This window comes from Cnephaeus nilssonii (genome assembly GCF_951640355.1).
Source record: "Cnephaeus nilssonii genome assembly, chromosome: 16".
NCBI lineage: Eukaryota > Metazoa > Chordata > Mammalia > Chiroptera > Vespertilionidae > Cnephaeus > Cnephaeus nilssonii.
Genome location: NC_137087.1, coordinates 43,694,067 through 43,708,329, shown reverse-complemented (window position 1 = coordinate 43,708,329; position 14,263 = coordinate 43,694,067). Strand labels below are relative to the sequence as shown.

The 14,263-nt window shown below is 44.8% G+C and overlaps 1 protein-coding gene across 3 annotated transcripts in view; it reads left to right on the top strand.

Moving 5' to 3' along the window:
* The window catches only part of CHUK (component of inhibitor of nuclear factor kappa B kinase complex), a 40,101-nt gene that overhangs the window by 16,241 nt on the left and 9,597 nt on the right, over window positions 1-14,263 (top strand). For all 3 annotated transcript variants that reach the window (XM_079793157.1, XM_079793156.1, XM_079793158.1), the window contains exons 10-13: window positions 2,468-2,662; window positions 3,626-3,728; window positions 12,000-12,123; window positions 12,520-12,671. In XM_079793157.1, coding sequence (XP_079649283.1) covers window positions 2,468-2,662; window positions 3,626-3,728; window positions 12,000-12,123; window positions 12,520-12,671 — 574 coding nt within the window. The remainder of the gene's footprint in view (window positions 1-2,467; window positions 2,663-3,625; window positions 3,729-11,999; window positions 12,124-12,519; window positions 12,672-14,263) is intronic.

Genomic DNA, 14,263 nt, shown 5'->3' with positions numbered 1-14,263 from the left:
GCTTGTCATAGAGTGTGGGAAAAGAGTCCTCCCTAGGTGTTTGTGGTCTCTAGACTTTAGTTCAGTTTGTAGCATTACTATGTACCTATCTGTGAATCTAGGCAATTATTTGTTTGTTTGTTTATAGCTCAGATTCAGTAATAGCTTCTTTAAAGGATCAATGTTATTGTGAGGTTGTTTAGTATAAAGTATGCGTAGGGTACTATTCAAGTAGTTCAGGGATGTTTTCTATACATGATAATGGGACTGAATTTTGAAGGATAATTAAGAGTTCATCAGGGGAAATGGGCAGGGGGAAAGATTAACAACTCAGTTGGAAACTTGAGTTGTCTTACTGTTTCTTCTCCTTCAATCTACATATTCAATTATTTTGTCAGACTTATCTTTTGAATGTTTTAACAATTCTGAACTTGTCAGATTCTTAATTTAGAAAGTTTTCCATAGTTCCTTTTTGCTTATTGAATAAAGTCCAAATCCTAACATTGGTATTCAGAATCTATGTTGATCTCATTTCATCCTACACTTCCAGCCTTATTTCATATTAAGCCCTATGCCAGCACTGTTTTAAGTACCTTTGAACTGGATTATTTATATTCTCTGATTACGTTCATCCCTTTCTACCTCTCTGCCTACCTTGTTTTCAAGAAAACATAGTCAGAGAATATGAGCATAATCAGAGAGGTTTCTTTAATTTTTTTCTCATTCTAATCTTCCTTTTCAAAGTTTAGCTCAAATAGTGCCTCTTTTATAAAAACACCCCTTTCAAGTAATCTCCTTTGGAATCTGCAAAATACCTTATTATAGCACCTATTGCATTTTGCCTTGTATTTTAGTTCTCTTAATGTTTCTAATATCTTATTTTTTACTATTATCCTATGGAGGGCAAGGATCATAAATTACTCAGTTTGCTTACCCACTGTCACTACAACACAGTTAATAGTATGTACCATAGTAGTTACTCATTAAATGTTTGAGTGAACAAAAGGATAAATTTAAGTTATATTTTCTTTTTCTTTTTTTGCCCCCTTCTGTCTCAGCTTTGGTAGTAGGATGCTATGATCACTTACCCTAGTTTTAGACATATATCCTGTATAAAAGTAAATGTTCACTGTAGGGTTTTCACACTTGTATTGTACATCCATGCCAACTTTGAAGATTCCCTTCTCTTCCCTTTTCTACCTTTTTTAAACATAAAGGGTTATTATATATTAAAGGGAAGTTAATGCTTTACCGATGTAATAAGCATTTCCAGCAGATATAATTTTAATCATTTGTATACAGGGGTGGGCAAAAATAAGTTCACAATTGTGAGTACGTGAAACAGAGTTTATTCTTGTAATATTATTTTCTTATTAATTATTATACTTCTAATTATTGTTATTGTTATTAACCCTTTTTCCCACCCCTGTACACTGTCAATGTAAAGCATTGGAGAAACAAAGCTATTACTTTGTATAGCTTATCTAAGGACAGTGCAAGGAAGAGGATTTAAAATCATGTTGTTCAAAAAACTGACCTCTAACTGTGGCCCCTAACTCTTGGTTATCTCACCTAACTCAGTTTCACACATAGTTGGCCTGTATTAGGCTACCCCTACTTTCAATGGGTCTTTAGGTAAGAGTATTTTCTTATCTAACTTTGGGCCCTTTAAGATAAATCACTGCTATGGGATTTGGTTTTCTTATCCTGTATAATAAAAGCCTAATATGCTAAGTGTCTGACCCTTCATTCGACCAGTCATTATGACTCGCACTGACCACCAGGGGTCCGACTGGTAAGTTAGCTTGCTGCTGGGATCTGGCCAATTGAAACTGGGCAAGATGGCTGGACACGCACTGGACAAATCCGTGCACCGGGCCTCTAGTCTGAAAAATAAGACTAATAATACTTCTTCCTGTTTAAAGAGAGGCCTATCTCTTCTATCATAATTATTTCTTAAGACAATGTAAGGTAGTCAGTTATCAGCTGTGTGATCCCTCAGAGTTCTGTGGTTTTTTCCCTGCCAAAATGGAGATTAGAAGATCTAATTCATGGTGTTATGTTAAATATAACTTAGCTAATTAAGGGGATGTTATGTTAAGCATAAAGCACTTAACTCTGTGGTTGGCATCTATTAGGTACTTCATAAATGGGAATGTTTCCTTCCAGGTCTGTGATATGTTTCTCAGAATAAGTAAGTGTTGCCTTTTAAAATTGGGGTTTTTGTGCATTCCTAGGACTTTGTACATCCCTAGAACTTTGAAATTTTATTCCTTAGAACTAACATTTGTTGTAGTAGAAAAGTAAATTCTTGAGTTTTCACATGTCATTTTATAATTATAGAAGGAGATTACACTTTGGAAAATGATTGAACCTTGCATAGAACAAAGATAATGCCTTTTGCTCATATTCCCTTTATTATCTTGCACTGAATTTTTTTATGTAGCAGGTAGTTAATAATCGTTTTTCTTTCTTCCTATATATACAGATAGTACACATCCTAAATATGACTTCTGCAAAGATAATTTCTTTTCTGTTACCACCTGATGAAAGTCTTCATTCACTGCAGTCACGTATTGAGCGTGAAACTGGAATAAATACTGCTTCTCAAGAGCTTCTTTCAGAGACGGGAATTTCTCTTGATCCGCGGAAACCAGCCTCTCAATGTGTTCTAGATGGAGTAGTAAGAAAATTCTAATATATCTAAAATTCTAATATAAGCAATCTGTTTGCATAGAGGGATTGCATGCCCTGCATTTTTGGATGTGTAAAATCCTTTGGGGGATTATGCACATTTCATAATTCTTTTACTTTTATCCCATTCATTTCTCTTAGTGCTTTGCAAGGTGAACAAGATAGAAGTGAAACATTTGGTATTTTGAATGTGCTATGACTTTTTCTTTGGTGCTAGCTCTCTCCTCCCTCTTTTTTCCTCTTTTTGTAATTGAAACCTAGAATCTTAAAATTATACCAGCAGTCTTTCTTGTAGGTCCTGCCAGAGGATAGGTAGATGGTAAAATATGATTGTGGTCATGACTCTTTTTTCATTTTATTTGACTTTATTGAGGCATATTTAAATATTATATAACTTACCCATTTCAAGTATATAATTTAGTTTTTTTTGGGTTTTTGTTTTAGCAAATTTACTTAATTGTGTAGCCATCACTATGAATCAGCCTTAAAACATTTCCATCTCAGTAAGATTCTTCATGTCCATTAACTGTTAATCTCCATTCTGCCCACCCAAGGCAATCACTAATTTACTTTATATATCTATAGATTTGCCTTTTCTGAACATTTCATATAAATGAACCATACAACCTGTAGTCTCTAGTGTCAGACTTTTTGAGGTTCATTCTTGTCATAGTATGAATCTGTACTTCATTCCTTTCTATTACTGAATAATGTTCCTATTATATAGGTATATGTTGTTATGACTTTTTTTGCTTCTGTCCTTTTGGGTCTGGTGATTGTTTTAACTTTAACCCATACTAAAGTTATTTATTTTTCCTAAACAAAAGTTTAGACCTTAAATCTGTAAGATGTATGCTAATGAACATTGACTTTGTTCATTTGCATTTCACTGGTACTTGGAGAACCTATGGTTATCAAGTGTCTTTTAAAAAATTGTTTCTTTGTTTTTCAGAGAGGCTGTGATAGCTATATGGTTTACTTGTTTGATAAAAGTAAAACTGTATATGAAGGACCATTTGCTTCCAGAAGTTTATCTGACTCTGTAAATTATATTGGTAAGTCCTAGTCCATTTACTGACTGAGATTTAAACCTGAAATGCTGTCATTTTGATTGAACATGATTAGTAGAAATGGTTTTTGGTGTTTTTGTTTTGTATCTCATACTTTAGCTTACTATTTGTGGTGAAAATTTTCTATAGTTTGGAATGTGAAAAGGTAGGTTTTAAATCACCACCAGATCCGTCATTTGGGAAAAGACTTACTTTCCTCAGGATAACCCTCTCACAGATGAATGAATCTCCATTATTCATTAAGCCTACTTTTTAGTTTGTTTTTCATTATTTAAGCATGTTCAAATATTTCATTTTATTCTGTGAATACTGCTTAATGTTCAATTTTTTTCGTTGATTCTGTGAGAATTATTCTTTTCTTTTGAAGAAGATAGCTGTCAGTTTCTGTCTACCCCAAACTAAAATCAAGCACAAAATTGTAAAATTAAGAACAAAATTGTGCATAAGGGCTAAAATTATTTAATCTTTCTTCTGTTACCTTTTAATTAGTTTTTAAAGGACAAATTTACAGAAAAAAATGATCAGATAGTAGTACAGAGTTCTCATGTTATCCCTCTCCCCATTTGTAACATCTTACATTAGTGTTACAATAAATGAGCCAGTATTTATTATTAAGCCCATACTTTATTCAGCTTTCCTTGGTTTTTATCTGCTATCCTTTATCTGTTCTAGGATCTCATCCAGGGTACCACATTGCATTTAGTTGTCATTCTCCTTAGGCTCTCCTTGGCTGTGACAGTTTCTCAGACTTGCCTTGTTTTTTATGACTTTGACTGTTGTGAGGAGTTCTGGTCAAGTATTTTGTAGGATGCCCCTCTGTTGCAATTTGTTTAATTTCCCCCCCCTCATGATTAGACTAAGATTATGGGTTTTTGAGAGAAAGATCACAGAAGTACCATTCTTATCTATAATAATAAAAGCGTAATATGCTAAGTAGACCGGACAACCTTCCAGACAAAGCTGGAGCTGCGATGGAATCCCAGGTCCCCGGTGTCTGCCGGCAGCCAGAGGGAAGCCTGGGTCTCGGGTGCCAGAGGGAAGCCAGTGCCAGCAGCTGGGGAAGGGAAGGCCTACTCTTGCATGAATTTCATGCATCAGGTCTCTAGTCACATTATATAAAGGGTACATACCATCAGCATTATGTATGACTATTGTTGTGTTCCTTGATCATCTGGCTAAAGTAGTGTTCATCAGGATTTTCCACTGTGTAGTTTAGTCTCCCCCAAACCCCTGCCAATGCATTACTCTTTGGAAGGAAGTCACTATGCAGAACCCACATTTAAGGAGTGGGAAGTTATACTCCCCTTTCTTTAAGGTAGGACACTTACATAATTTATTTGGAATTCTTCTACATACAAGATTTGTTTCTTCTCTTCCATTTATTAATTTATTCAATTACTAGTGACCCGGTGCACGAAATTCGTGCACATTAAAAGGGGATTAATTAGAGGAAATAATTTAATATTGCTACTTGCCCTTTCTCTATAATAGAAGTGTCAGAGATGAAAGAAAATTAGTAAAATGTATATGAAAACCTTCCTCTTGTCAGAGTCTGGGGCTCACCACGGGACCCAGAGTCAAGTCCCCACCCACCCACATGCACCTCAAAATTGCGTGAGACCCAGACCCGGCCGCGCCCCCCCCCTCCATTGGGCTAGATCCAAACCCGGCCAGTCCCACCCTTGTCAAGTCCTGCCGGGCAGGGGGCATAGCCTCAGGTCTCCTGGCCCGGCGCCAGGACAGGGTGCGTGGCCTGAGGTCCCCCAGCCCAGACCAGGGCGGGGGGCATGCCTTGAGGTCCCCTGTCAAGCCCCGCTGGATGGGGGGCCTGAGGTCCCCTGTCAAGCCCAGCCAGGCAGCAGGGCACAGCCTCAGGTCTCCTGGCCCGGTGCTGAGGCGGGAGGCACAGCCTGAGGTCCCCTGTCAAGCCCTGCCGGGCAGGGGGTGCAGTCTGAGGTCCCCTGGCCTGGTGCTGGGGTGGGGGGGCGTGGCCTGAGGTCCCCTAGCCCAGCACCAGGACGGGAAGCGCACCTTGAGGTCCCCTGTCAAGCCCTGCCGGGTAGGGGGTGCAGCCTGAGGTCACCTGTCAAACCCTGCCAGGTGGGGAACACAGCCTGAGGTCCCCTGTCAAGCCCCACAGGGGCAGGGGAGGGCGTAGCCTCAGGTCCCTGCTGATTGCTCGTTAAGGCTCCTTATGGGAACTTGGCCTCAGCTGTGGGTGCAGCCATCTTTGTGATGGAGTGATGGTCAATTAGCATATTCCCTCTTTATTAGATAGGCTATCAATACTAGGGGTCCAGTGCACTAACTCATGCACCTTGAAAGGAACTGTGGGCTGTGAGGCTGCGGTAGGCACAGGGGTGGGTCTCAGCCCATCCTCCGCGCCACTGCCTGGCCCCTCCCGCCATGGCCCCCGGCCCCCTGTCTGGCAGCAGCCCCACTTCCACCGTCACCGTTTCCACACGCTGACGGCACCAGCCCCGTTTACACCTGCTGACAGTGAGGAGCGATTGGGGCCAGCGCCAGCAGCGGGTGTGAGTGGGGCCGGTGCCATCAGTGGTGTGAGTGGCAGCTCCCGCACCAGCAGTGGGTGTGAGTGGACTGGCGCCAGCAGCAGGTGCAAGTGCCGGGCGGGACTGCGGTGCACGGGAGCAAAGAATTTTCAGTAACCACCAGAGGCTTGCCCTAATGACAGCGACCAACGCCCCACCTTGATATGGTGCCCCCTCTCACCTGCTCCACCATCCTGCTGCGGCCAACGCCCACTATGTTCTGTGCACACCCCCTGGTGGTCAGTGCACATCATAGCAACTGGTTGTTCGGTTGTTCTGCTGTTCGGTCTATTTGCATATTAGCCTTTTTTTATCTAGGAGAATAGATTCATGGAAATTTATTTTATACTAATCTAATACTAGTTTATTTATTTTATTCAAATTATCATAACTTTGGCCATTAGGAGTTCTTTTATTTTTTTTTAAATATATTTTTACTAGAGGCCCGGTGCATGAAAATGCATGCACTGGAGGGGGCGTCCCTCAGCCCAGCCTGCGCCTTCTCACAGTCTGGGAGCCCTCAGGGGCGGGAGGCGATGTGGTGAACAGGGGAAAGCGACGCCCCATAACACCTCTGCTGCTGCCACTGCCGGCAGCGCAAGCCTTGGCCGGCCCTGGTTACCTGCGCCTCGGGCAGTCCTAGGTGGCTGGGGCACTGAGGGGACTGGGAGACTCTGGAGGCAGGTGTGCGGAGTGGCTGGGCCCACCTGCTGCCCCGGCGGGGCTGAGGGGACTGGGCACTGCCATATTTGAGGGTGTGGCACTCAGCATATTCCCTCCTTATTGGCTGTGGGCGCCGCCATCTTTGAGGGCGGGGAAGTCAATTAGCATATTCCCTCTTGGCTATGGGTGCCGCCAGCTTTGTGACGGCGTAAGGATCAATTAGCATATCTATACCAATAAAAGAGAAACATGTAAATTGACTGTCACTTCGCAATGCCCACAGCCAGTCAGGTGTGAGTATGCAAATTAACCCAACAAAGATGGCAGCGGCCCCACCCCCCGTCTGCTCTGGGTCTCTGGGCAGTGAGCCTCCTCAGGGCCTCCCTGCCGCGCTCCATACCTGTCAACCATCCTTGCAGCCTCCCTGTGGCCCGGCCCCCGGCCTCAGAGGCAACCCTCTGGTGCCTGAGGTCGTAGCTCCCAGGGTCTGGCGTCTCCCTCTACCCCACCCCTGCTCCGCTGCTCTGGTAAACAAAACCCTTGCGAGCAGCCCCGGGGGTACAGACACACACGGGGGCTCGCTGGGTGCACAGTTAGCGTGCCCCAGGAGCCCCGGGCCAGCTATGGTGATGGCTCAGCATTGTTTTGAATAGATGAAAGAGGCCACCTACACAGTAACCCAAATTATCAGATCTCCCTCCTCCCTATCTCGCCAAATCCAGAGGGGAGGGGCGATGGGTGTGGAGGGACGGTGGGCGGGCAGGAGGCAGAGGAGGAAGAGGATGAGGAAGGGGGCCAGTTGCATCCTACTTTCACAATGGGAAAGTGAAACACACTAGCTCACCCAACCTCTCCAATCCTCCCCACCTGCCTCACTCCCCCCACCTCTTCCCCTCTGCGCCTCCCTGGGAGTGCCAGCGCTGCACAGAGGAACTCTCCGGAGAAGGAGGGCGAGGAGGAAGCATCCCCGCAGTGCACAGTGCCACCACCGCCGAGGCACAGGCTGCCTGAGCGAGCCTGTGGGGTGCCAGCAGCCAGGAGAAGGAAGGCCTATTCTTGCACGAATGTTGGTGCATCAGGCTTCTAGTTCCCTCTTTATTAGATAGGATTGATTTCAGAGAGGAAGGGAGCGGGAGGGAGAGATAGAAACATAAATGATGAGAAATAATCATTGATTAGCTGACTCCTACATGCCCCACACTGGGGATTGAGCCTGTAACTCGGGCATGTGCCCTGACCAGGAATGGAACCATGACCTCCTGGTTCATAAGTCAACACTCAAATCACTGAGCTATGCTGGCTGGGTGAGAAGCTCTTTTAATTGGCTTCCTTGCCTTTTTTACTTGCCTCATCAATGAGAGTTTTCTTTTTTTAGTACTTCCTTACTTCCTGGCACTACACAATGTATTCCAGGCTCAACTTGTATATTTCCTGCCCCAGGGCTAGAATCAGCCATTTTGGTTCCTTTATTGGAGAACAGTATTGGACAACAATATCTGGACACTAGGTGCATTTCTGGCTACTGGGTATGATTTCTTAGGTCCTTTCAGACTTGAGAGAGAGAGAGAGATTGAAATTGTTTATTTTGGCCAGGCTTCCCGTCAAGACTCTTTTTAAAAAAGTGTTATGTTTACTGTAGGAAACCTCAGCAATAAGAGTGGTCATATAAGAAAAAAGATTAATCGAGGCTATTAATAATTATTAGGGAGGCAAAGGTATTTCTAGATATAGAACTTTTTTTTTTTTTTTTTTTTTACAGAGAGGAAGGGAGAGGGATAGAGAGTTAGAAACATCGATGAGAGAGAAACATGGATCAGCTGCCTCCTGCACACCTCCCACTGGGGATGTGCCCGCAACCACGGTACATGCCCTTGACCGGAATTGAACCTGGGACCCTTCAGTCCGCAGGCTGACGTTCTATCCTCTGAGCCAAACCGGCCAGGGTGGAACTTTATATTTTTGAAGTCTGCTTCAGATAATATGTTTTTTCATCATGAACCCTAGTGTAGCAACCTTTCTCTGAAGGTTTTTATTTGAAAAGAATAACAATATAATTGCCATCTTAGAGTACAGGATGACTCTTTCACATCTACATAATTTCATAACATTAAAATGCGATTTCAGCCGAAACCGGTTTGGCTTAGTGGATAGAGCATCGGCCTGCGGACTCAAGGGTCCCAGGTTCGATTCCGGTCAAGGGCATGTACCTTGGTTGCAGGCACATCCCCAGTAGGGGGTGTGCAAGAGGCAGCTGATCGATGTTTCTCTCTCATCGATGTTTCTAACTCTCTATCCCTCTCTCTTCCTCTCTGTAAAAAATCAATAAAATATATTTTAAAAAAAAATAAAAGAAAATGTGATTTCATTGAACTTAACAAACATCCACACCTGCCATGATTTTAGAAAGTAGTATTCCCTTTACCAAAGAAAGAGCAAGAGAATTATAAATAGACTAGTGGCCTGGTGCACAAAATTCATGCACATGGCGGGGGTGTCGCTCAGCCCGGCCTGCACCCTCTCCAATCTGGGACCCCTCGGGGGATGTCTGACTGCCTGTGGGATCGGGCCTAAACTGGCAGTCAGGCATCCCTCTCGCAATCCGGGACTGCTGGCTCCTAACCGCTCACCTGCCTGCCTGCCTGATTGCCCCTAACCACTCTGTCTGCCCTCCTGCTTGCCCCCAACTGCCCCCCCCCCGCCGACCTGCTCACCCCCAACTGCCCCCCCCTGCCAGCCTGATCACCGCCAACTCCTCCCCCCTGACAGCCTGCTCATCCCTACCTGCCCTTCCTGCCAGCCTGATCGCCCCCAACTGACCCCCACTGATGGTCTGCTCGCCTCCAATTGGCCCCCCACTGCTGGCCTGATCACCCCCAACGCCCCCCCCCACTGGCCTGATCACCCCCAACTGCCATCCCATCCTGGCCTGATCACCCACAACTACCCTCCCCTCTTGGCCCCTAACCACCTCTACCTCAGCCCCGCCACCATGGCTTTGTCCAGAAGAACGTCCAGAAGGTCTCCTGGAAGGTCTCCCAGTCTAATATGCATATTACCCTTTTATTAGTATAGATAGAGGTCTGGTGCATGGGTGGGGGCTGGCTGGTTTTCCCTGAAGGGTGTCCTTGATCAGGGTGGGGGTTCCCTTGGGGGACAGGGCGGCCTGGGTGAGGGGCCTGTGGTGTTTTGCAGGCCAGCCATGCCTCCATTGGGGTGGGGGTCCCCACTGGGGTTGGTACGGGCTTGGGTGAAGGGCTGATGGCTGTTTGCAGGCTGGCCACGCCCTCCAGAGGGGACCCTCAACCCGGTGGTGGCATGGCCAGCCTGGGTGAGGGGCTGAGGGCCATTTGCAGGCCCCTCCCTCAGCAGCCATCCCGGGCGACCCAAGCCTCCTATGCTCTCAGGCTGGCTCCATGGCCACCGCCCACAGGTCCCTCATTCAGCGACCAGCTAGGGCAGGTGAGAAGCTTGGCTTCCTCTGTGGCCTGGGGTGACCCAAGCCTTCCGCTCGCTCCGGCCAGCTCCATGGCTGCCGCCCACAGGCCCCTCCTTCGGTGGCCGGCCCAGTTAGGCACGAAGCTTGGCTTCCTTTGTCGCCAGGGGCAACCCAAGCCTCCCACCCACTCCAGCTGGCTCCGTGGCCGCTGCCATCTTTGCCTGCTAATTTGTATATTTCCTTCTGATTGGCTGTGGGCGTCGCGGAGTAATGGTCAATTACCATATTTCTCTCTTATTAATATAGACTAGAGGCCCTGTGCACAAAATTCGTGAACTGCGGGGGTTCCCTCAGCCCAGCCTGCACCCTCTCCAATCTGGGACACCTTGGGGGATGTCCGACTGCTGGCAGTCGGACATCCCTCTCACAATCCTGGACTGCTGGCTCCCAACTATTCACCTGCCTGCCAGCTTTATCACCCCTTAGCCACTCCCCTGCCAGCCTGATCCACACCTAACTGCTCCCCTGCTGGTCTGATTTCCCCCAAGTGCCCTCCCCTGCTGGCCCGGTAACCCCCACCTGCCCTCCCCTGCTGGCCCGTTTACCCCCAACTGCCCTCCCCTGCCGGCCCGGTCATCCCCAACTGCCCTCCCCTGCCGGCCTTGTCCCTCTCAACTGCCCTCCCCTGCTGGCCTGGTCACCCCTAACTGCCCTCCCCTGCAGGCCTGGTCCCCCCCAACTTCCTCCCTCCCTTGCAAGCCCAGTCGCCCCCAACTGCCCTCCCCTGCTGGCCTGGTCGCCCCTAACTGCCCTCCCCTTCTGGCCTGGTATCCCCAACTGCCATCCCCTGCCAGCCTGGTTGTCCCTAACTGCCCTCACCTGCCAGTCTGGTCCCCCCCAACTGCCCTCCCCTGCAGGCCTAGTCCCCTCCAACTGCCCTCCCTCCCTTGCAGGCCCGGTTGCCCCCAACTGCCCTTCCCTGCCAGCCTGGTTGCCCCCCAACTGCCCTCCCCTGCTTGGCATCTTGTGGCGGCCATCTTTGACCACATGGGGGTGACCATCTTTGACCACATGGGGGCGGCCATCTTGTGCGAGGGCGTGAGAGTCAATTTGCATATTACCTCTTCATTATATAGGATAAGAAAGCATATCTTATTAAGCTGCTCGTTACACTCTATGTTTTCCTGAAGCTGAGTTGGTAGTTCAGGAGCTAACAATTTATTATTCAGAGGCAGAAAAGACCATAGAAGATTGTGGAAGAGATGGGACTTGATTTAAAAATTGAAAGAATAAAGAATTTATATTAGCAAAAGAAAAAACAGTATTCCAGGTTGAAGGAAAGAAAGAAAAAGAAACAGATTATAGGAATAATCTCAGGCTTTGTGATTATTTCTTATCTTTATTTTCCCTTGTATCAGGAGCAGGGTTTGTTTATTACAGGTGCTCAGTAAATGTATATTGAACTGAATGAAACAGTGACAAGTGGTTCTTTCTAGCATCCATGGGAATGATATTTGTAAGGACAGGAAATCAAAGAATGATTAATGAACTCTAAAATCTTAAAAAGTAACTCTTGTCTTCTTTTTCTCATCTTCTTACATATAGTACAGGACAGCAAAATACAGCTTCCAATTATACAGCTGCGTAAAGTATGGGCTGAAGCAGTGCACTATGTGTCTGGGCTAAAAGAGGACTACAGCAGGCTCTTTCAGGGACAAAGAGCAGCAATGTAAGTGGATTCTGTTGTTTACAGTGACAGCGTCATGCACATTAACGTTCAAGAATTAATCTTGCCAGTTTTCACAAATAATTTTCCATGCAATACTAAAATATTGGACCAATTTGAAATGTAATTTTCTGATCAGACTTGTAGACTTCTTACTAATGGTATGAAACCCTTCAGTTGCAATGGCTTGAGAGTAGTTTTTGAGCAGAACGTCCTAGTATAAAAGAAATTGTGTTGCCACCAACAGAAAGTCTTTAAAGACTAGATTCTACAGATCAGCTATTTCTCATAGATTGATAATAGAAACTTAGGCAATGGGCTTATGGCAATATAATTTTTAAAATTTTTGTTCAATATTTATGAAATGTTAATTTTAAATTTTTTTTGGCTATGGTTTAGGTTAAGTCTTCTTAGATATAATACTAACTTGACAAAAATGAAGAACGCTTTGATCTCAGCATCTCAGCAACTGAAAGCTAAACTGGAGTTTTTTCACAAAAGCATTCAGCTTGACTTGGAAAGATATAGTGAGCAGATGACTTATGGGATATGTAAGTTTTGGGGTAATGTATTTGAAAGAAGGGTCTAGTCTTTTGAAGCTGTCTGCTATTTTGCCTTCTTGCCTTGTACCAATTGTTTCTCTTGCATTCAACATTAGAACAAGAGGCATGTTTGTTTTGGATATTAGCTTTTATTTTAACGTTTAGTTGAACAATTTAACAGGAATCTTCCCCTCCCCCAATTGGACTAAAGTTAAGTTGTTTAGCTCCTGAAAAATACAAAAGTGATTTAAGAATTTATGATTTTCAAGCTCAATATAAAAAACTATAGAGTCCCAGTGCACAGATTCGTGCACTTGGGATCCCTCGGCCTGGCCTGCGAGGATCAGGCCAAAACCGGCTCTCTAACATCCCCTGAGGGGTCCTGGATTGTGAGAGGGCAATTCTCGGGTGACGCACCCCAGAATCGGGCTCCCTTCTCTCTGGTTCCGGGTGCATCACCCAAGAACCGTAGCTGCCAAGTCACCGCAGCTCTGCAGCTCCTACGTTGAGCGTCTGCTCCCTGTGCATGATAGCTACCAGCCAGACAGTCGCTTAGGCTTTTATTAGATAGGTAGATACAAAATCCATATTGGAGTGACTTCTTAGCCAGGGAAATCCTAAACTACTTATCTTTCTGTAAATAACAACACAAATAATTCTGTGTTTTTCCCCAAACCACCTACTGTACAGGTCCCACTTTTTTATTTTTCAGTATTTGACTTCAAGCTTATCTCCCTTCAGATATACTAAGGAAATATAAAGAGCAGAGTTAAAATCAAATAATAAACTGAAGAGGTCACCACCAGAATTTCTGTTTGTTTTTTTCCATCGAAACAAATCCTTTTTTTATCCGGTTTGTATACTTGTCTTGAATAAGGTGTGGGTATCTTAGAATAAGTGATCAGCAGTGTCCAGGTGGGTGAATAAATTTACCCACTAGAGCTGGTTATGATTGGTGTTTTATTTATAGTTATGTATTACAGGTATTCTGGTTAATGGCAAAACATTATTTCATCAAATTAGCTTGACTTATCTTGTAAGTTGTATATCTGATACAGCGGTTAAAAGAGAATGAGGTAGAAAGAATCTATATCAGCTCTATATAAGATTAAATACATAGGTATTGCTAAAAAAAACACAAAAACAACGAGTGAGGTAGACCTACGTGTGCTGATATTAAAAGATCACTTGGATCTTTAATGGCAGTGATGTTTTAATTTGGGGAATAAAAGCAAAGAAAGGCAGACATGTATAGATAGTCTCACTTGTGAAGGAAAGGGTATGGGTCTGTATAGCATGATTAAATTAAGATCCCATAGGATGGAGTGTGGAGAGGAGAAAGAGTTTTCTTTTTTATATCCTTTTATAATGTTTGATTTTTAAAAAGTCATTTTCATGTGTCATTTAAATAATTTTCTTTCTTTTTTTGAAAGAGAAAACCATCTGTATTAGTGTCCTAATACAAATTAGTGTCCATAACAAATTACTACAAATTGGGTGGCATAAAACAACAGAAATTGCCCAGCCGGGTATGGCTTAGCTGTTAAGTATTGACCCAGGAACCAGGAGGTCACCTGTTCGATTCACAGTCAGGGCATATG